Genomic DNA, 21,848 nt, shown 5'->3' on the forward strand with positions numbered 1-21,848 from the left:
AGAGACAGACTAAAGCATCAGTGCACTGTCTGCAGGAACTGTTTTTTTTGTTTTTTTTTTGGACATAAACTGGTTCAAAGACAAACTGCAAACATGCACCACTGCTCGTAACACTGCCACTTATTCTCACCTCAATTATCAGACTTTCGTTCAGTTTCTTACAGGAAGCAGAGATGGTTTCTGAAGTGGCAAATTCAAAATACCACAGCTTGTTCTTCATTCTGCAAAAAAAAAACCAAAAAAAAAAAAACATCTCTTTCAGATTTCAATGATGTTTTACTTTCAGAGTACATTTTCTCCTTTTAGGACACACAGCTCTTTGGAAGGAGGAGGAGGAGGAGGAGGAAGGACACCTGCTGTCGCCACCTGCATGCAGTTTTTTTTTTTTCAGCTTAATAAACTGCAATTGTAAGCAGAAAAAAAGCCACCAGAGTATAACTGAAGACAAAAATGACATAGTATCTCCTAGCTTTGCATCTGTCATAGATATAATTTTGAACTTGTGTTGTACATTAACACTATAAGCAGGATTTATACTGTTTGTTTGCTTATCAGGGAGTTAAATGCATACCTGCTATTGAATTTCTGGGGGTGTTTCTCCCTCATTGTGTGAAAGCGGTGGGCAATGGAGGCATCCTGTCAACACAACAGCAATTATCCAAACAAATAACAAACACTTACCCTTGTGTATTATATTACTGACTAACTCACCACTCCAATAGAGAAGTAGTTATTGATGATTTCATATGGCACCGGGTCGCCTTCCTCCTGATTCTCGTCTGTGATGACCTGCACACTCCAGCGGTCCATCCGCACCTGAGAACTCCCCTCTATGTCTTTAAGGATACGACTCAAATCTTCACCATCGTACCCTGCAAAGTGAACGGCAACTTAATGAAAAGACCGACATGAGTGCTACATGTGTACAGATATAAAACAAAGCATTATGGAGAACCTTTCTTTTGCTTTAGCCAAACAGACACAACAAGAGAGCAGATGCTACAAACTATTACACTATTTTCACATTAAGAGAACACTCTAACTGTCATCATTTTCTGTCACCTCCTCCCCATCGTAGACATCGTGCAAGGTCATTTCCTGTCCCCAGAGGAAGCACAGCAACAGGTGGCCGTACCACCAGACTGGCCTTGTCTGATTGCAAAAAAGGAAGTGTGTCAAATGGTTTTCACATGAAGTTGAAACATGCCATTTATAAAAAAGCTTCATCCAACAATCTCACCTATTGCATCAAGAATCCAGCCAACTGTGCCATCTCCCCCGCACACCAAGATCCTGTAATTCTGCAGATTCCTAAAGAAACTCAGTCTGGAAGAAAGATGATACCAAATGTAACAGCAGAGCACAAAGAAAAAAACTGGCCTGAAACAATCTAATACTCAGGCTTGTGTCTTTTAAAATAAAATGTATACAAATGAATTTTACTGTATTTCCATTTCAGGCTGACCATATACTGTTGCATCAATAACTCACCCTGGTCCAGGTCCTCCATTCGAAAGGTTGTATACCTGCCGTGGATTCAGTAAATACTGAAATTTACGCAGGACTCTGAAATACATAAAATTAGGCTAAATGTGCATGTATGTGACAAGTATTTCACTATAAAAGTTTCTGTGTTTGGACTCACCTTTCTCCCTGCTTGCCACCGCTTTTAGGGTTAACAAACACTAGAAGAGGATGGGTGTTTGGCACAGGACTGATCTGTTGAATGTTAAACAAAAAAAAAAAGATATAATACTTACATAAACTAGACATAAACTAACAAAAATAAGCACACATGCTGAGTTTATGAATTTTTTTCACAACCATCTGTCCATGTTTAGCTTCCTCAGGTGTCAGGTTGTAAACATTTAGTGTTGATAACAAGCTTTCCCTCCGCAGAATCACACCTGCAGCACTTGTCCATCAGGAGTAGTATTGAGCTCGCTATCATCTGATGAACTGGAGCAACCGTTCTTCACCGTGTTTGGCCTTTCCTTTGGGGACCGAAACAAAGGTACAGAGTGAATAAACAGAATTCTTAAAAGTAATATTCTTTTGCCAGTTGAGAACACAAAAATCTCTGCACACTGTACCTGTATACATGCTGCACAGGTAAGAAAGGATCACCAACAACAAGAAACAGCCCTGGGCTCATGTTATGTTTTGCATTGGTGTGACAGACACTGTTTGTATTCTATATGTGCTTGAGATGTGCCAGAGGATAATGCTGTACCTTTATAACAGGATAGATTGCCCATGGAGGCAGGATATGGTCTCTGAGTGGCCCACATGTGCACTCTGTTGGCTCTTGGTCTGCACATTCATTATGGCGCTGCAAAACAAAAACAGAGAAACATTACATGAAATCGTAAAACAACAACGATGACTGACAGGATGGAAATGTGTTTATTAAAAGATGCTTGTATTTCTGCTTAGTTGGATGGGAAACTTAGACAAAAGAAGAGGGGAAATCAGGCATCACTAGGCTTGACTTGAAACCCAAGGCATCATGAGCACATGGTCTACAATTGGCCATTCAAACGGGAATGGCTGATTACCAAAATGGATGTTCAATTCAACTCAATTCATTCATTTATTTGTATAGCGCCAAATCACAATACAAATCATCTCAAGGCACTTTACAAAAACAAAAAACCCAACAAATCCCTTATGAGGAGCACTTGGCAACAGTGGAGAGGAAAAACTCCCTTTAATGGAAGAAAAAACCTCCAGCAGAACCAGTTTGGCGGGCCATCTGCCTCAACCGGTTGGGGTGAGTGGATAGAGCAGAGAGAAAAGAACAGCAACAATAAACAACAAATAGACACTGCAGGTTGGTGGGGCCAGTAACTGCACATCAGCGATATACAGCTCCAGGACCAGGGACACCTGCAGAAGGTACAGAGAGAACAGAGAGAGAGCGAGAAAGCACAAACTAGGGGAGAGAGAGAGCACAAGCAGAGTGACATTCAATGGTGGAATATACATGTGAGGGGGGAGGAGAGGAATAGAGGGGAAGGGAAAGGAGGAGAAGGTTAGAGTAGGGGAGCTCAGTGCACCGATGGTCCTCGGGCAGTCCAGGCCTATAGCAGCATAACTAAGGGATGGTTCAGGGTTACCTGAACCAGCCCTAACTATATGCTTTGTCAAAAAGGAAGGTTTTAAGTCTAGGCTTAAAAGTACAGAGAGTGTCTGCCTCTTGAACCCAGGCTGGGAGCTGTTCTCCTCACTGCTCAGAAAGTGTAGATTTAACATATCTGTCACACATTAAGATGCTTTCTCACCATCGTGTGGCACCACACACAGTGTTTGCCCGTTAATCCTTGGTAGCTCTTGATCTTCTTCTGGCATTTATCACACTTCCTAGCATCACAGTTCCCACTCACCCAGTCGTGTGCTGGAACCTGAAATGTGGTATGAATACTTTATCGTCCACATAAAAGTACATACATGGTAAAGTCTAATTTGGACTTAAGAGTCTCACTGCAAATGTTGTCATGGAGATACTGGCATACCCCTGTCTCTTTCTTTGACTTCACATACGTCCTTGTGCAGGGTGCTGGGTTCCTGTTCGCGCAGCGTCCATGGACCGTGTATTTGCAGCCTGCACAACATGACACATAACCCAGCTGTCAAATGTCAAGCTGACAGATGAGTATTAATCCTGTGGTTTTGATGTCATAATTTCAATAAAACAATATTAATGTCGGTGTCGCCCTCTTCTGGGGGATTTAGGTACTCACAGGTGCAGCACAGTCCTTGTTTCCTCAGGCCCAGCAGCATACCCTGGCACACATTGCAGTAAACAGGCTTGTTGAAATGTTTCATCCTCCAAAGGTGCTGCCCGTCCTTCTGGGTCATCTAGTTGTTGAAAGACCAATCGTTGAAGAGGGCAATGCAACAAAGAGAAGAAAAAACAAAAACATGATGGTTTCAAATCTTTGTAATTGTCTTGACTTATTTACATAAATAAACATAAATATTTCTAACAAAAAAAAAGCTGATATCTGTTCCCTTTGTTAAAATTTGAATCAAATTATTTCAATCAAAATACACAAACTATTTCATAACGTACTGTGGCCAAGGCCTGCATTTCACAGTTGTTTTTCACACCCACTCATGACTAACCAGGCCCTAATGACACTGCTGATTATGCACTATCGTAGTCTTTCTACATGTCAAAGCATCATTAGCAGCATTATGGACAGTCAAATGAACAATGACTACAAGCTCAAGTTCTCAGCAGAAGCTATGAGGTTCTTTTTTTTTTTCGGACATGATACCACAGCCTTTCACGGGCAGCTGGTGAAGCAGCACACAGCAACTGTGAGGGGGCTGAATCCATGCACCCCAGGCTTCAAATGTCTGTTGGTGGCTAGAAATAGCCTGAGGGTAAGTCCCTGGCATTGTTATAGAGGCCAAACCCAGTCCAGCTCATGGTTTTGGGTCATCACAGTGAGCTAGACATGCAGTCAGACAGAAAATGGGTTTTACATTCTTGGCAACACATTAAACAATGCCCAATATAATATTATTAAAGCAATATAATAATATTAAAGCATTCATTTCTTTAGTCAAATATAGTGCATCACCCTGAGGTTTGCCATTTTGTGCTATGACTGCGAAATGTGGGCACAGTTTGTGCCGAGTAAATGGAAAACAATGTTGCAGAAAGTGCATGGGAGAGAGAGAAGATAATATTACCACACCCTCTAATGCTGTGTTGGCAAAAAAGGCCCTCATAAACAGTGAGGATGCAGAGGACAAAAGAGAGTCACACAAGACCAAAGGTTTCACAAAAGCTGTAAATGTAGGTTTTGCCACATGTTGTAAAATGATATATCAGAGCTTTTAGAGCCACTCCTGACAAACAAAAACATCCTGCTTTAAAAGCACCTTCAGACCCAGCAAGACCAGCAAGGGAACGTTGTTCATGCCTCCCTCCACCCACTCATCCAGAGACACCGTGCCACTGCTGTCAGCATCAATTGCTGTCATCATGTCCTTCAGAACCTGATGAAATGACATTTGATTGTTATTATGCAATCAGCATTTCCTATTATGACCATGTGTTCTCTGAAACTGGTCATGCATGGGTATTTGTGAATTTTGCAGATGCAGAAAAGGTTAGTATTTTACTAACCCTAGTAAATAAATAAGAAGTACCGCCATATACTATACATGACATCAAAAATGATATTTTGTGCAAACAAATGTGTCTGTATCTACATACATTTACCATATTGTCATGGCTGAAAATACACCATGTAAAGGCTTTTATGTGTTTCTGAGGTTTTCATATTTCAAGGTAAAGCACTCTGGTACTTACCGGCCTCAGCTCTGACACATCCCAGCCAAGGTATTCTGCAGCATGCATCATCTGAGCAATGATCCTATCCACTTCCTGTTTCAAAAGAAACAAAACTCTTGTTTTAGTACTACTATTGTTATGACATGTTGCTTTACAATCACACCTCAAAAAGGTTTTCTTAGCAACTTACAGAGCTATCAAGGACTCCGTTGCCATCTCTGTCATACAGCTTGAAAGCAACTAAAAAGAAAAGAGAAATTAAAGTGGAAGCGTTGATCCAAGTCATCACTATAATTATTTAAAACAAAAAAGAAGCAAAGGACTCACACTCCAGCTTGTCCCTGGGCTGGCCATCCTCCAGCAGAGAGAAGTAACATGAAACATCCTTCAGAAAGACCTCTACAGGGGACAAGCAGGAGAGAGAGATACTCTAGTCACCATATCTGCCAGGCATGTCGTTATAGAGAAAAGTATGCCAAATAGGCCATGGTGTAAATTGATAAGCCTGCTATGAAAGTAGAGCAAAGACAGTGAATAGTGTTAATACATGGTGTATAATCTCACTGGCACTATCTTCCTGGGTGGGTTCAGAGTTTTGGAAAGAGCGGAAGAGTCGCTGGCAGAGATCCACAGGGAAGTCCTCCACTTCTAAATAAGTCTTCAGGAACAAACGAAAACCTTCCTCATTGACGCACTGAATAAAACACATGAGAGAAGCACATTTTGTCAATGGTGTTGCAGTAAAATGTAGAATGAAGCGTCTGTGTGCATGTTTGTGCATGGTAACCTGAAACTTTCAAATTAATTTCCTTTCGGAAAAATAAAGGAAGTTGAAGATGACATAGTTACTGGTATGTGAAAGTCTGTATCTCTGAAAAATGCCCCCTTGCTTTGTGCTTGTGAGTCATGTAAGCTTGGGTTACCGGGGGTTGAAAGGCTTTCAAAAACCCCAAATGTTACCCTAAAACATTCATAATTTACAGGTAAAAACTTGTCCTCAAAATTGGAATGGTTGCAGGGGTTTTATGTGACAATGACATAAAACAAAAAAAAAAAAAGAAACTCCTGATTCAAGAGTTCATTCAGTCTGTCTGGCCTGGTATCTATGTTTCTCACATATTAATATGCTGCAGGACAAGCAGCAGTCCCTCGATAATAGTGAACCACAAACCCATTTCTTGTTGACATTATTCTATTTCCCTGGTTGATACCCTGCAGAGCTGCCCTAGTAACAAATAAGGTCACTGTATGGCAGCCAGATAACAAAAAGGGGACCAAGGAAATGGTATGATTATTGTGCACACATTTACATGCATTTACAAAAAAGAACTTCACTGTTCTGTCTGGCTTTAACTGTTTAATTATCACAGTTTTGTGTTTTATTCCATTATGAAGACCAACATTTCTTTCCAATTATCTAATTAAATGGTCTGCAGACCAATTTTTTTTCTTTTTTTCCCATTAGGGGCTGTAGCAGTGAATCAATTGATCCGCATGATTGATTGGGCACCAGTTTTATGTCAGATACCCTTCCTGACCCAACACTCTCATTTACTCCTTGGGACAGACACTAAAACTGCACTGGTTTGTGCAACCTCAGTGAGTGTAATAGCCCCTGGTCTTTCAAGGTGGTCTCCCATCCAAGTACTAACAAGGCCCAGCCCTGCTAAGCTTCTGAGATGTGGCCACGGTATGCAGACCAATTATCCATCAAAAATTGGTGCATTTGTTTCCTGGACAAATTAGTTGGCAAAGTCAGCCACTGATGTACAGTGAGCTTACACTGCATGAGGGCAGCCAGCACACTGTTCTGCAAGGCCTTGCTGCGTGGGCAAAACTAAGGAGACAATTGACATTTGCTACTTCAATCCAGTGCATTGAAGATAGTTCTTGCAGACAGCTTAGTCAACATGACCAGTGTGTTTGAATCTAATTAATCAGCTTAAAGCAATTAATAACTGGCCAACATGTATAAATCACATGCTCATTTCTCACTGGACCCCTCTGCTGAGAGCTATAACTCAGTTCAGTTATGTGCCTCGAAGCTAACATCACTGTGAGTGAAATATAGAGACGTGGAGCTGATGATGAACAGCAAGACACATCGTCCCCTCACCTCTCCATGTCTGTGCTGGGCCAGGCTGCCATCTGCATCAAATTCCCTCAGTACATCTTTCACCTTCAAGCTGCAGTCTGGAAGACAGACAGGTCACATAGGAATACACATGTACCTCTGTGTGTAGTTCTCAAATTGGCATTTCATATAGTATTTTACTGTATTTAACAGTGTTCAATCTATATTTCTAAAATATCATGTACATGTGCACGTTTTATTTGCAAAAAAAAAAAAAAAAACGTACCAGACTGCTGCTACCTCTTCTAGATACCAGAATCATGAGCAAGTATAAATCAGTGTGGGTGGAAGTGGAAGTGGAGGGGTGGGGGGTGTTAAGCGCTGAGAAAGCTGCCTGCCCGCCCCCCTCCCTGTCTGTACTTACATTCAATGTACTGCTGTAGCTGGATGAAGTCAACAGGGTTCAGCTCCTTCACCTCTGGGTTTGTGGGGGTGGACATAGTGCCTGCTTCTGCACTAACTGCCTGCCTGTGCACAAGCGAGGGAAACAGTGAGATGGAAATGCAGAGAAAAGAGAAGGTGGGTGCACAGTAGCCTGCTTCTTTGTAACACATAAAGGCATGGCTGCAAGCAAAAGATAGCATCATCTATCCTACACTGTAAAACTCCAATGCTTTAGAAGTGAAAATTCACACTCAACAAACTCTGAGTGAAGCAGAATATGTGCAGAACCTTCGCAGTCAAAACTGTCCAAATGTGGTTTTGCTTTCTGTAAATATAATGAAGGTTACAATAGGCTAAAATGGGAAGCCATTTTTATATGTTATTGTACCATTTGTGGTCAGAGGTCTCAAATGCAACTGCACTGCCAAAAATAAACAATTCTTTCACATCTATATGGTGTGTTTGCTTTACATTTCACACCATCTATAACATCTGACTAGCCTCTCAAAACTAGGCCAAACCTTTATTAGAAACTGAGTCAGGCTAAAGTTACCCATGATACTTTGGCTCTAGGGATTCTGTGCACCCAGAATCATTTTCCATATACACACTGGCCCATATAAGACTTATAAAACAGCAGATATCGCGCATGTTCGGTTTGGTTTAGCATAAGAGAATACAATGATGTGTAGAATTGCAAAGATAAACAATAACATCTTGCGGTGAAGTAAAAGAAAAACAAAGTGGTTTGACAAGGGACCTTCCCTTTGAACAGAAGGAAATGATTTAAATGTCAAAAAAGGTTGAACGTGACCATGACATTTAAATTTGACACAGAAAAAGAGTTTGTAATTACAATAAAAAGTTGGTCATCAATGCCACTCTGAAGCCTGATGAACATGTGCTGTGTTCATCCTTTACTTTCACCAAAAGAAACATGCTGTTAAATCATAATGGATGGAAATTTCCTAATGATAATAACACAAACACATGCATAGCTCATGAATAATTGAACGAAGAGAACTAGTTACTGTAATGGAGGAGAGATCGCTGCACTTTTGACATCCTGTACGACATTGCTATAGAAGCCAATTGCCAATAAGAAACAGGAAACACATCAATACTCAATTTAAATAATTCCTAATGCAGCTAATAAGATGTTTTCCAGTGACGATACGATACGCTGCTACAGTCTTGCTTGGTGTGGTATGACTAGTAACCTATGGCCAGGTTACTGACTTATAATGATTCTTCTCTACTGCCTCTACCTTTCACCCTGTCGCACTGTTTACCATTATCTCATAATGATCACTTGTTTAGCACCAGTTACATGCTCTTGTTTTAAAGCACCACACCAGTGATTTCGCATGATTTATCTCACACTTTCCATATCTGCAGAATATTTTGAAATCCATACAGTGTTATATATTTAACAAATGATCTGACTGAAAGATTCACTTGAGTTGTGTAATCCGTCACAGCAGAGTGAATTAGGTTTTGTCTAAATTACATCACCATTATGAGGTAGTGCGTGGAGACTTTCTAAATCAATCTGCACTTTACCGACATTACCATGCAATGATAATGGACCTTTGAAAACAATAAACATCGTCTTCACTACTCTATTGGAGTACACACATCTAAAAGATTGAATACTCCGCTAAGTGATTGTAATACTTTATGAATGACAGCGGAAGGATGGAATAGAAAACATTCATAAAACAAAATGCTTTGGAAAATGGTTAGTTGTAAAGAAGTCCACATATGGAGCTAAAAATTTGAAAAATATCGGTATGGTCCTTTAACCTCCTAGGACCTGGCGTCCACATACGTGGACATCACATTTTTCGTTGTCTGCACCATAATACTAATAATTGGCACTTTGAATTGCGTAGTATATGAATGGTGCTATATAAATAAATTTGCCTTTCCTTGCCTTGCCTTGTAACTGAAGCCAGTTGTACACAAATTACAAGTGCTTCATGTTCAAAGATAATTTCTGGTTGTTATATTTATTGGTTCCACCTAACCCCAAATAGCTAGAAGAAATCTAAAATGCAAGCCAAACCAAAGCTCAGGTCTTAAGAGGTTAAAGCCAGTCTGTTAGTATCCAGTGGTAATTACTGTAATTTCCCACTAAACATTGTAATAGTTCCCAAGGGAATTACGAGGGTAGAGACATAGGATAGAATAAGATAAGCACACTGAACCTGGCATAACAGTTTTGAAGAGTTAATACAGAAAGTGTAAATCTGATGTATCTGATATCGCAACTACACTTTTATCTACCACACAATTAGAAACCAAACCTGAATAAAAGACAGCGTGGAGTTTGTCAGTCCAGGCTGATGAATAGGACCTCACTGTAAATGTGTTGTTCACACTGTTCTCCACAGGTGTTATCACGCTGTCTGCACATCACAAAGTGCAGACTGTGCAGGTCTCAGTGACGACAGCATGCACTGAAGAGAAAATCAGAGCACTTAAAGGACAAAGAACGTTCTGAGAAAGCAAATGAAATATTCTGAAATAACACCCACTCTTTACTTGTGATTTGGATCCATTCACTCTCTTTGGATTTTGAAAGGTTCACACTGTCCTCACTTAATTCCCTCAAAAGGTCAGCAGCGTTGCCTAGCAGTTCTGTTTATCAGGTGGGCAAGGTCTATATCGACAGCAGTGACACACGAAGGAATCATGAAAAGCCATCTGTTACCGATCATCTGATTATAGCCTAAAACTCTTTATTCTAAAAATAGAGCCCTGACTCAGTTTTATAAATAAGCTAAAAATATGCATCTGATGTTTATTTGCAAATAAAACAAAGCTCGTATTTTAGATAACTCCCAGCTGTTCCTTTTCTTCCCCCTGTGTTTATGCTTTCCAGAGGACTGTCATGTCTACTTTGTGTTTTACTGACAGAGTACCACCATCATTATTGTTGGTTCAACAGGGTCTCAAGCTTATCTGAGTAATCTGATTCTTCACTTCCTGATTAGATAATGATTTGCATTCGCGATGCACTGAGGGTATCACGGGCAGTCAGAAAATGAAGCACAGGAAGAGGCTTTCCCTCAACTTAGAGAAACTGTATTTAAAAAAATGGCAGCATCTAAAGGAGCTTACTGACGCAAGTAGAAATATTTCAGGGTTCAGGAATGTCATGCTAAGACATAATACAGACAATGTGACTACCTGTTTTTGGCTCAGTAACGTTACACTGCTGGACAAAAATAGTTAAATTAAATGAGACCTGTTTTTGTTGCTTTATGGGACTAATTAAATGGTAGTCTCTGTTGCGTAGACACAAACATGATTTAAACATTGTTATAATTCTGCTTGGAAAAATGTCACTCCATATAAACAGCACAGAATAAATAGTATGGCACTTGTTACGAGCAGACATCCACAAAAGCTACAGTACAGAGCAACTTAAATGTTAAAGTGATTCTTCAAATAGCAGCAGCTTGTGGAAACATCCACTCGCCCATAAACAGATGAAAAACTGTCTGTTTACAACCTAGCGCCGTTTTTACTTCTGACCACTCAACCGAAACACCAAAGATAGTGCTTTATAAAAATATACACAGTATATTTAATTTAAGTTAAGGATTATAACAGACAATTCAGCTGGTATTTTCCCCTCATATGAGTCATGCATTTGATAATGAACTCTCAATGCGGACATAAAACTGTCAACAAGCATGAACAACTCTCTTTACAACTAAGGTTCATCTTAAGGTATAGTTGGGGATGACCTTTTCCCGTGCAGGCTAATGTTTGTGCAAGCTGCCATAACGCCCACACCTTGTGTCAAGGAAATCTGCTGTTTTGCAACACTTGCAGGGTGCAAGCCATTGACTCCGTCATTCTGTGGTTGGAAAACACTGCGTAGGTTCTTACAACAGAGGCTGAAGTCTACATCTAATGTTAGGTATTTGTTTTCCTCCTGATACTATAACAGTTCTCTTCAGGGAAGTGTGTACAGATTGCATTAAGTTGACAAGAGGGGAGAGAACGGATATGCCCGGTTGCTATGGAAAGTGTTTCCCTCAATCAGCTGCTCTCCGTCAGAGCACTGCCATGGGTGACTAACAGGTAGGAGGAGGCAAAGGCAGAGAGGGAGGCAGCCAGCTCAGGGAAGGGGTGAGCCCAGGCAATAGCTGTAAGTCTTCCCCCGTTGTTTGGCCTTAAGAAAGCAGAAGCCATGCTCTAAACTACATTCTACATGCAGATGTCACTGTGAGTCACTGCATGAGCAGGGGAATACTCCCATACTATAAATGGGATGTTTGCTCAAGCTATTACTGAGGCACCTAGGCAACGATAAATGTATTTTTAATTCATAAACCCCCGTTAAGGCATAGCATGGAGAAAATTTCTTAGGGTAGATAGCATGGATGGGGTCAGTGTAATATTCCTAAATTGAATATAACTGTTGAGTAATATTAGAAGGAGTAGAGTCAGAAGTAAGAGAAAGGACATGTTTGAGCACGCTGTTCAAACAAGGCTTCCCTCGTCTACTACAGTTTTAGAACAATTGAGTGATATGCAAACTACAGCAGGTTCCATTATGTGGGAACACTGCAGAACGATGCATTGTATATCAGACAAAAACCAAAAGACAGTCACCATAGTATGAATCACAGATTTTCAGAAAACGTAGGCGAGGCTTTGCTTAGCTCACCAACTAAAGTGAGGACTGCCCATCACTCAGACTTGAATGTGTCTTATATAATAGCTTTTCTGCGGAGGAAGCCTTGTAGAACAACATGCTGCGTGACAAAAAAACCTCAAACCTGCCCAGACTTGTGAGGGTGCATGCTGTCATACAACAATCACACTGCTTTTATGGTGTACGCTTTTGCAAGAATCAGAGACTCTCGCCCGGTTCACCCACAGGTTCATTGCAACTGAAAATGAAACATTAAATGTCACATTTTTCATTGTTTCAATCTGAAATGTAGTCATGTAGTTTGCAACTCTCAGGTAACAGCTTTTGACACTTGTGCTAAGGCAAACTCTATTCACTTCTATCACATGATCTAAAGTACTGACTATTTAATAAAGCCAAATGTGTTATTCACACAAGAATAATACAAAAACAAAAACCAGTGAGTGATGACAATGAAGGAAGTGAAGGCTAAATGAAAGACTTTGCTGCTTTTGGAGAAGTGAAATAATCTGTAAACAAAAGACATTAACGCCATTTCCTTGGTCACTCTGATTATGCCAAACGGCAAGAGCTAACAACTACACATCAGCCTAAACCAGTAATCACCAAATGGCCTAAATTCTAGTTCATTTAGAGCCTCCAGCCTCTGATGTAAACATGAACAAAGGAACAACTGACCTGACTACAGTATTGACGGCCTGTGCCTAAAAAACTCTTGCAACTAGAAACCAGTGAATAGTACGGAAACTCTCCAGCTTTTAAAGTAACCTGCTTGGAACAAACAGGAAAGCATCACCTGGAAATAAACTTGAGAGTTCGGGCACAGAGAGAGAAAACTATCAAGACTTTCCTGTATGGTTTGTTCTCCCATTAGCATGAAGACTGAAAGTCACAATCACCCTTTGCAGTCAAATTAAGCAGAGCGTTGAGTAAACAGTGATCACCCTAACCAACCAATAAATAGAAAGTTCCTGCTATTTATTCACAGAATCTCCAAAAAATACAGTGAAAACCCTTTAAGGGTGTTAAGAATAATCCAGTTTGAGGTTTCACTTCACACCTCACCATGTCTTAAAACATACACAGTCTCTAATGGGACTAACTTCAGTTTTAAATATGAGACTACAGCTCTGTAAGGCTGTGTGAGTTGTAACATGTGTTCGTTAGGTCAAAGTAACACATGATGCCTCAGATATTTTAAACAGAGGAATCACTAAAGTCCAGACTGAGAGAGGGATTCCCCCCTGAAGCAGATAACTCAAGCAGCAGCCTGACATTAAGAACAGTGAGACAGTCATGCTGAAGTCATGCATGTTTATGAGGATTTAAAAAAAGGCAGAGGAATGTGCATTCAGATTCAATAGGTCTGCCCTGCTGCTTGTTGTCGAGCTGGGTGAATTACTCTGTTATTAACAAAGGCCAATCTGCAGCGCGCTCTCTAAAACAAACAAACAAACAAACAATAAAAAAAATAAATACATGCACCAGATGCATCTACTTGAATTTTGCATTCAGCTGTCAGCAGCCAAATACAAACCTAACCTAAAATGATCCCTTCGTCTTTTTTTTTGACTGTGGTTTGCCTGCAGCTGAACGCCGTTCAGGGCTGCACTGAAACTTTAGTCAATCCGCGGATTTATGGAGTCATTTACCTCTCGCCAGTCCGTCGTCAGTCCGCACTGAAATCGTCGCGATGAGGCGCAGAGCCCGGTGGAAATCCTGTTTTCAGATGAGTGCCGTTAACTTCAAACGGAGGCGACCCGGCAGAGCAGCCGAAGCAGCGAACTAGAGCGGAGCACAGACTGAGTGAGACGATCCCTCCTTGTCAAGCACCGCCTTGCCGCCCTGCACCCTTTCTGCTAACCAACACACACTCGTTAGACCCGGCGTGCCTCCGCCTGCAAAGTTGTTAAAGTAATGCTGATCACAATTGTGCAGCTGGAACATGTACCAGTGCAATGATCGTGATGTTGTCTTGGAAGAAATCAATGCGATATGCACTGTAGGCTGCACTTTCCTAATGAATGTCCGGACAAATAACCAAATAACCGGACTGTTTCCAGGGCCCTCAGGGTGTCTCAAGGAGTGGCACTCTTGGAGGTACTCAGATCTTTTATCTAAATGAAACTAATAGCCAGTAACAATGAAGAAATATGCAGAATGATATATATATATAGATTGTAGATATATATGAATCTATATAAAATATAGCTATATAGAATGATATATTGTGCATTACACTTACTGGAACATATTAAATATTTTGTTTATTGTTTACATGATTTTGCAAACTAACTAGCAACTAAATTATCAAAGATTCAAAGATTAGAAGTAGGTAGCTTATACAATGGAAATACCTCAAGAATCAAAACTAATTAGCATTATCAGCAGGTAGTTAACTTATTTCCTCACTATTTTTTCTCTATATATCTTTCAATGTGTAAGGAATGAATAGATGATGCATGCAGCCAATCAGAAAGGATGCAATGCAGTTGTAATGCCAGTGGCCAACACACCACACGACCGTGGGAAAGCAGCTCTATTGGCATTCAGCATTAACCACAACACGCCAACACTGGGCGCTGATCCCTGATCCCCACAGAAGCCTCAGTATCCGCAGCCTGTGAGTGGATGTGAGATCACAGTTTGGGCAGGACCACAATAACCTATGTCAAACACAACAGTCCGGTAGCTAAATATACAATGTGTACAATGTTAAAGGATTACCGGCATCTAGTGGTGAGATTGCAGAATGCAAACTTCTGATCACACACCAAACAGGCTCAAGGGAGAAACAATAAAAGATTCCCTGCCTATAACCAATGTTTGGTTTATCCGTTCTGGGTTACTGTACAAACATGGCGGCGCAAAATGGCTGCCTCTGTGAAAGGAGACCCGCTCCCTATATAGATGTAAAAGGCTCATTTTAAGATTAAGAAAATGCAACAGTTGGTATTTTCATGAAGCACAGTGGTTTGGTGGTTATCACTGTTACCTCACAGGAAGAAGGTCCTGGGTTCAAAGCCTAGCAGGAGCCTTTCTGTGTGGAATTTTCATTTTCTCCCTGTGTTTGTGTGGGTTTTCTCCAGGTACGCCAGTTTCCTCCTACAGTCCAAAAACATGTATGTCAGGTTGATTGGTGACTCTAAATTGCCCATAGGAGTGAGTGTGAGTGTGTGTGGTTTGTCTCTATGTGGCCCTGTGATGGACTGGTGACCTGTCCAGGGTGTAACCCTGCCTTCCACCCGAAAAGAGAGCTGGGATAGGCTCCAGCAGATCACCGTGACCCTGGTTAAGGAATAAGCGGGTATAGATAATCGATGGATGGTATTTTCAGGTGATTACACACTAATGAGAACATATTTATACATACTAACTATATTCCACTTCTGCTAATAGAATGCTCTAAATATTACAAATTGTACCTTTAATATAGCCATGAGTCCAAGCATCTCTTCACTGGGGTATAATAAAACACAATGTGTTATCCTAGGACTACTAAATTACACAGAAGCATATAAAGTTAGAATTAGCCCCCATTGCACATCAGATACTGGTTTATTGGTTTAATGATAGTCTATCTCTCTTCTGCTAACAATGCAGTGTGGTATTGTTACTTTTATTTCAGTAATGAAAGTGAATACACCTTAGCTTTTATTTGAAATGAATATGACTGTAGAAATGTTTTTGTGTCGTCTTGACATTCTGATACATATTCTGAGGTACATGTGACATGGTGGCCTTATGGGGACCACTGTATGCCTTGTGCTAACCAACTACATGCCATAATTATGTGTATAGGGAAAAACAGCCTCAGTATTTGGTAAAGCACATGACTTCACATTCCATTGAGCACAATGGCCAGGGATTAGACTCCACAGCGAGGCTGCGGCTGGCGAGACAGGATAACCGACACAACACGAGTGCTCGGGTCGACATTGAAAAGGAGAGTGAGTCATGCCAGCACAGTCAGACCTTCCTCTGTGGTTAAACTTTTCTTCCCACATCATCTCTCTGATTTCTTAAAAGCCCCCATCATTTTCTCTCAGCTGAAATCTTTACATAATGTTCTCAGCTGATTTGCGCTTAAGAAACCAATCCCCACAGATCTCTGACATGGTGTGGCTAAACAAGGAAGTGCATTTCTGTCCCCTATAACACCCTACATTTAAATCTTTTTATACCAATGAGAAAACGAATTCTTTGGGGATGAAGTTTGACATTTTATTACTTTCTTGTCTGTACAGCACAGTACATGACAGACACAAAACAAAAACATTAACAAGGAAATGAATAAAGGGCACAATCCAAACTTGTCTGTTTACTGCACTTGTGTGGGCTTTTATACCAGACGCCTGAACAATAAGTGACTAATGGTGAAAATTTTCACCTCTCAAAATCCGTAAGAACGTCTTTACAAATATTTTTTACAATCTCCAGGCTGTGGGTTTTAGTGAGGTGTCAGTGAGTAGATGCAGGCTAACTGTGGAGAGAAGCTCAATGTCAACTTTTTAATCAGAAAATGACATTAGGGACACCTGTCATTCCATTACGTGAACCATTATACCTTTTCAAATAAAACAAATTATATATAGGTAAATCCCAAATGTTAAACTTCAAATTTAACACTTCAACTGGACCCAACATACTGACTATATGCACAACTGAGGCAACAAAGAAAACACAAAATCAGTTTTTCGTCTGGCAATGAACTTCAAATGCACCGACAAAGGCAGATTTCCGCACAGCAAATGGTAACATTTTCAAGCATGTTTGCATAAAAGGCAACACAATAAATAAAACACATGGCACAGAAGGTTTGGACAATCTAAACTGAGAAGCACAATGTCTTATAAAATATTCACAGAAAACTAAACGCTAAAGCAAGCACACAAAATAATCTTCCAAGTTGATGTCCCTGTAGACACTAACACAGGCTGACTAAACAGAACTGAGATAAACACACACACATACAAAAAAATCACAACATAATTACAGTCAGAGGAATAAGAGAATGACATTTATAATTCAATATAGTATTTGTATTTACAAGCATTTATACAACTGAGGACATTAAATGGGGGTTCAAGCTTATTCCTATATTGAGAAATGGAGCAGAACAATCAGATCATATAATGCACTACATATAAACCTTGTAAACATCACATCCAACCATTTATCTTAGATATCAGTCAGGTTAAGTGTCTATTTGTCAGGTTCATAATGCATTTGTCCTTACTTTAAGGCATTGGTATGAAGTTTAGGAGTAAGACTCTTACAAGATTTTGTTTTAAATAAGCCAGATTTATTCAGGTTTCACTCCAGCGAGAATAAACCTACTCATCACAGCAAACCCCCAAACAAAACGTCCCCACTTGTCTCTGGATCAGCTCTGCTAGCTAGATAGTTATAAGATCTCCTCCACACCGTGAGCAAAGATCATGACCAGACCGGGCTCCAGAATCATATCCTCCCCCATGTGCTGATTCTCGCAGGCCATCACCACCACTGCCTGCTTGCCAGGGATTCGCTTGGCAACGTAGTTCTCATAGTAGCGCCTGTTCATCTGCCGTGTCTCGAGAGTGGCCAGTCCCTGTGGCCAGTTACGCTCGTGGGCGTTCTCGATCAGATCATTCACGATTGAGAGGGGACAGCCACTGTCAATGAGGGAGCGTTTGATGACTGCTTGGAGCACAGCATCAGGAGTGGAGATCATACCACCCCAGCGTGTCACTCTGGCAGGCTGCATGGAGTTCACCCACCTGAAGATACCATAAAATGAAAACCACAAAAAACAAATTAGTAACTGAGCTGCAACTCCCTTACAAAATTAGTCTCAGAGGTGAATAAATTTCTCTTACTCCAAGATCTCGTTGTACTCGATACTCTCCTCAAGGTTTTGCAGGTTGGGATTAGCACTCCGGATTGCTCTCATGTAGGCTTTTAGCAGCTGAATGTCCCGTTTCTGGGAATAAAAAGCACCATATTCAACAACTGATCTCACAGGATGTCAGAAAACTAAACAGGAATTTAGGACTGGTTCATTAACAAGTCTGGCAGCCGACCTGCAAATCTGCACTAATCAGGGTGTAATGTATTTTTACCAGTTCCTCTGCAGCTAAAATGCTGTTCATGATTCACTTTACAGGGGTTTTAAGAATGCTGATTCTCAATTGTTGGGGCCAATTATAGACAGTTACTGTTCTCCTCTGTATAATGCCATTATGACAAAAACTCTCCTATCAAGATCTTTACAGCTTTTTACATCACATTACTATAAAGATTTTGCCCAAATCTCCACCACTATACCTAAAGCCATGCTATAAGAAATATGTAGATAATAAAAAACAGACCCCTCCACTTATTGCAGTTTGTGTTGTAGATTTAATTTTACGATGATAAAACTGCAATTCTTTTCTCACCAATTTACAACAAAAATGAGAGGCAAAGCTCAACCAACCTAAAACCCCATAGAACATCTGCAGAGAGAAGATGGTAGTCTAGATGGTTCCAGAGCTAGCTGACAAACCTTAACAGGATCTGACAGGAAACATGGGATAAGCTGCACATATGAAGGTATGCAAAGCTTGTACAGACTTAGCCAAGAGGACTCAAAGCTACAAAGGGGCTTTTACAACATACTCAATTAAGGGTCTGAATACTTTTGGAAATGAGTTCATTTATGGATTTTTCTAAGAATGTGCTTTTATTTTGTCCTAATGGATTTTTCAGTGATATAATGAATAATACTCTGTATTAGGAAGTTTCAAACACTCCCTAAGATCAGGCCGAAAAAGCATTTTGGTAACTGAATTACAGTGCATTCAGTAGAAAACGCAGGTCTTGGTGTTTAACTGGTTACAGTGGAATGGGAAAGACACTTTTTTTTCTAGACTTGTTTCACAGACGTGTAAACAGTATCAAGAGGCCCATCAAGAATTTTCATCAGTGAACAGGGAAACATGCTTACTTGTTCTCCCAACTGGTGTTTATGCTCTGCCACAGTTTTCTCCAGCTCTGAAATCTTTGTCTGTTGCTGCTGGACGACACTCCGTAAGTGTTTGATGCAGTTATGGCTGGGCAGCTCATCTTTGGGCATCTCAAGCCTGCAAGAGTTGGGGATGTGGAATAGTATAAAGGAAACATGGACTTAGTACCGTACCATAGAAGACATTGAGAACAGACATTTTTCCAAATCATGTATTTATGTGCTTCACAACACAAACCTGTAATTGTGATTATTATTTATTTTGCTTTAATAAAGTGTTGTGTTCTGATGTCTCTATGATGTCATTTAGAGCACAATTTAGCACAGGTCAGGGCTCAGCAGTACCACACAGTGGACATTTTTCTGCCAAATGGCTCCCACTCACCCACATCCCTCCTCACAGTTGACAGGCCTTTTGGGGTTGTGCTCACAGTCTTTAAGGTGCGACTGCAGCTGGTCCAGCCGCAGTGTGGCTGTGCAGCCAAAGCTTGCATTGTCACAGCTGATCTGGAGCTTGGACAGCATGTTGCGCATGATGCGGGGCACAGGACGGAGGTGAGCTAGTGTTACTACTGTGCGGTCGACAGGACAAATCTGCTGCTGAGCAAACCACTGTGTTATACAAGCATTGCAGAAGGCATGCTCACAGTGTGGAGCCTGAGAGGGAAACAGAAAATTAAAAACTACCTGAAAAACTCAAATATAATTAAGTGTGGGCAACTTTTCCGACAGGGGCTTGCCTGCACGGGTTCTTCAAGGACTCCACTACATATAGGGCACAGCAGGTCTTCATCCACCTCCCCTTGGAACCTGGTAACGTCGTACCCCATGGTACATTACTAGGACCCACGACCTCCTGTGAATCACACAGCCAAGCAAATTCACATTCATACAAATCTGCTGCACAAGATATTAAGTAAATATTGCAGACATAATGTCATTATCAGATATTTTCAGCCCACCTCACTCACAGTAAGCCTTTAATGCTTCCATTCAGCTCTGGTTGTATTGCTGATGCATCACATTTGGCAGAAATATTCTGTCTGGCGAAACAGACACAGCCACTCCCTGCAAAAAAAGACAACATGCACACTGACAGTTAGTTTTCAAAGCCTTTACTAGCTGGATGCTGGTTGGCCGAAGCTAATGAATGCTGTTTAATAACAGCACGACTCATAAGTTACACATCAGTGATTTTAAAGACTCTTCATCCTAATCACGCTAAGATCTTTGCATTACTGCTTGCCAAATAACAGCAGCACAGGGACACTGAGGTTCATCACGTTACGCATCGAGAGCCCTAGTTGTGTGTCCATAACCTACAACTTTCTAACGTTATGCTCGGCATGAGAGGTTGCAGCAGCCCGGCTGCAACATCTGGGCAGAGGATCCTGCTGTCCCAGCTGACTGCAGGCTGACCCAGTTTCAGTGGAAGCAGCACATACCGGTCTGGACGGATCCGTTTTCTCTCAGCGCAAGCTAAGCCTGCGTGCTAACGTTTGATACCAGCAGGAGCTTAACTTGTTGTCAACATTACACTACATCGCATTACTTTGCGCACATATCGACTTGAACGAAGCCCAAAGCCTATGGTCAGGTAGCAGTACAGCCCGGTGGCCATGAATTAAAGGTGGGTAACGGTAACGTTAGCTAGCTCTGTTAGCAGCTCCGTTGGTTTCCTCGGGTATTAGCCATCAAGCTAACCACACTGACTCCATGCAGGACAGACTAGAACAGGAAATGTGTGTTTACAACCGCCTGAGTTGGAATAAAACAGCACAGCTATCGGATATACTCACTTAGGCATGTAATAAACCAGATCCTAGCCACGATGTTTATGTATTTTCACACGTCCTACTGTAACTACTAGCTCGCTAGCCACGTACTGTGCTACATCCTAGACTTCTGCGTCACCATTACGCAGGCGTGTGTTGACGTCACGACGCATCTGCTCCATTTTGATTGGTCTGTGAAATCTATCACATGAGTACATGTTAAGGTACTAAGTAGGCCACATTTACCCCAGCAGGCTTCTCTACTTAGCAAGTACAAGTACACATTTGTGGTATTTGTGCTTTACTTCAGTAGTTCCAATGTCTAACTATTTGTATTACTTTTTAATACACTACTTTTGTTGATAACTCTAGTTACCTGCTGTATCAGATATCAAATATCCATCCATCCATCCATACGGGTGGAAGGCAGGGGTGGTCTGCTGGAGCAGCAGCATCACGGAGAGGGAAAGGAAGAAGCTGGACAAGGTCATCAAGAAGTCAAGCTCTGTCCTAGGCTGTCCTCTGGACTCAGTGAGGGAGGTGGGGGACAGACGGGTCCTGGCTAAACTGACATCTATGCT

At 41.1% G+C, this 21,848-nt stretch overlaps 2 protein-coding genes across 4 annotated transcripts in view; both read right to left on the reverse strand.

Moving 5' to 3' along the window:
- dgkaa (diacylglycerol kinase, alpha a) overlaps window positions 1-14,347 on the reverse strand; it is a 17,033-nt gene extending 2,686 nt beyond the window's left edge. Inside the window, exons 1-21 of one of the 2 annotated variants that reach the window (XM_026332976.2) lie at window positions 14,157-14,347; window positions 10,139-10,291; window positions 7,810-7,913; window positions 7,428-7,504; window positions 5,876-6,005; window positions 5,639-5,710; window positions 5,502-5,551; window positions 5,330-5,404; window positions 4,897-5,013; window positions 3,744-3,861; window positions 3,516-3,604; window positions 3,285-3,404; window positions 2,234-2,332; window positions 1,908-1,994; window positions 1,646-1,719; window positions 1,492-1,566; window positions 1,241-1,326; window positions 1,063-1,152; window positions 712-872; window positions 572-636; window positions 131-221 (exon numbers count right to left, since the gene is read on the reverse strand). In XM_026332976.2, coding sequence (XP_026188761.1) covers window positions 131-221; window positions 572-636; window positions 712-872; window positions 1,063-1,152; window positions 1,241-1,326; window positions 1,492-1,566; window positions 1,646-1,719; window positions 1,908-1,994; window positions 2,234-2,332; window positions 3,285-3,404; window positions 3,516-3,604; window positions 3,744-3,861; window positions 4,897-5,013; window positions 5,330-5,404; window positions 5,502-5,551; window positions 5,639-5,710; window positions 5,876-6,005; window positions 7,428-7,504; window positions 7,810-7,885 — 1,752 coding nt within the window. In that variant the 5' untranslated portion in view covers window positions 7,886-7,913; window positions 10,139-10,291; window positions 14,157-14,347. The remainder of the gene's footprint in view (window positions 1-130; window positions 222-571; window positions 637-711; window positions 873-1,062; window positions 1,153-1,240; window positions 1,327-1,491; window positions 1,567-1,645; window positions 1,720-1,907; window positions 1,995-2,233; window positions 2,333-3,284; window positions 3,405-3,515; window positions 3,605-3,743; window positions 3,862-4,896; window positions 5,014-5,329; window positions 5,405-5,501; window positions 5,552-5,638; window positions 5,711-5,875; window positions 6,006-7,427; window positions 7,505-7,809; window positions 7,914-10,138; window positions 10,292-14,156) is intronic. The other variant, XM_026332975.2, reaches the window with a different exon arrangement.
- A 2,367-nt stretch (window positions 14,348-16,714) lies between these two features.
- rnf41 (ring finger protein 41) lies at window positions 16,715-21,431 on the reverse strand. Of its 2 annotated transcripts, none has more exons than XM_026333605.1 (7): window positions 21,292-21,431; window positions 20,464-20,560; window positions 20,233-20,348; window positions 19,878-20,149; window positions 19,475-19,610; window positions 18,366-18,469; window positions 16,715-18,266 (listed from the first exon to the last, which is right to left on the reverse strand). In XM_026333605.1, exons 3-7 carry the CDS (start codon window positions 20,320-20,322, stop codon window positions 17,912-17,914), a joined length of 957 nt encoding a protein of 318 aa, XP_026189390.1. In that variant the 5' UTR covers window positions 20,323-20,348; window positions 20,464-20,560; window positions 21,292-21,431; the 3' UTR covers window positions 16,715-17,911. The 2 variants fall into 2 exon arrangements, with proteins under 2 accessions (XP_026189390.1, XP_026189389.1); XM_026333604.1 differs by having other exon boundaries at window positions 20,455-20,560.
- Between the last annotated feature and the right edge of the window lie 417 nt (window positions 21,432-21,848).

The sequence above is a fragment of the Mastacembelus armatus genome, chromosome 7 (assembly GCF_900324485.2).
Source record: "Mastacembelus armatus chromosome 7, fMasArm1.2, whole genome shotgun sequence".
Taxonomy (NCBI): domain Eukaryota; kingdom Metazoa; phylum Chordata; class Actinopteri; order Synbranchiformes; family Mastacembelidae; genus Mastacembelus; species Mastacembelus armatus.

Excerpts from the sequence above, each read along its gene's own strand:
- rnf41 (XM_026333605.1), bottom strand. The coding sequence starts at position 20,322 with ATGGGGTACGACGTTACCAGGTTCCAAGGGGAGGTGGATGAAGACCTG. Across the intron at positions 20,150-20,232 it reads TCCTTGAAGAACCCGTGCAG|GCTCCACACTGTGAGCATGC; the intron begins GCAAGCCCCTGT and ends TTTCCCTCTCAG. Across the intron at positions 18,267-18,365 it reads GAGTACAACGAGATCTTGGA|GTGGGTGAACTCCATGCAGC; the intron begins GTAAGAGAAATT and ends TGGTATCTTCAG.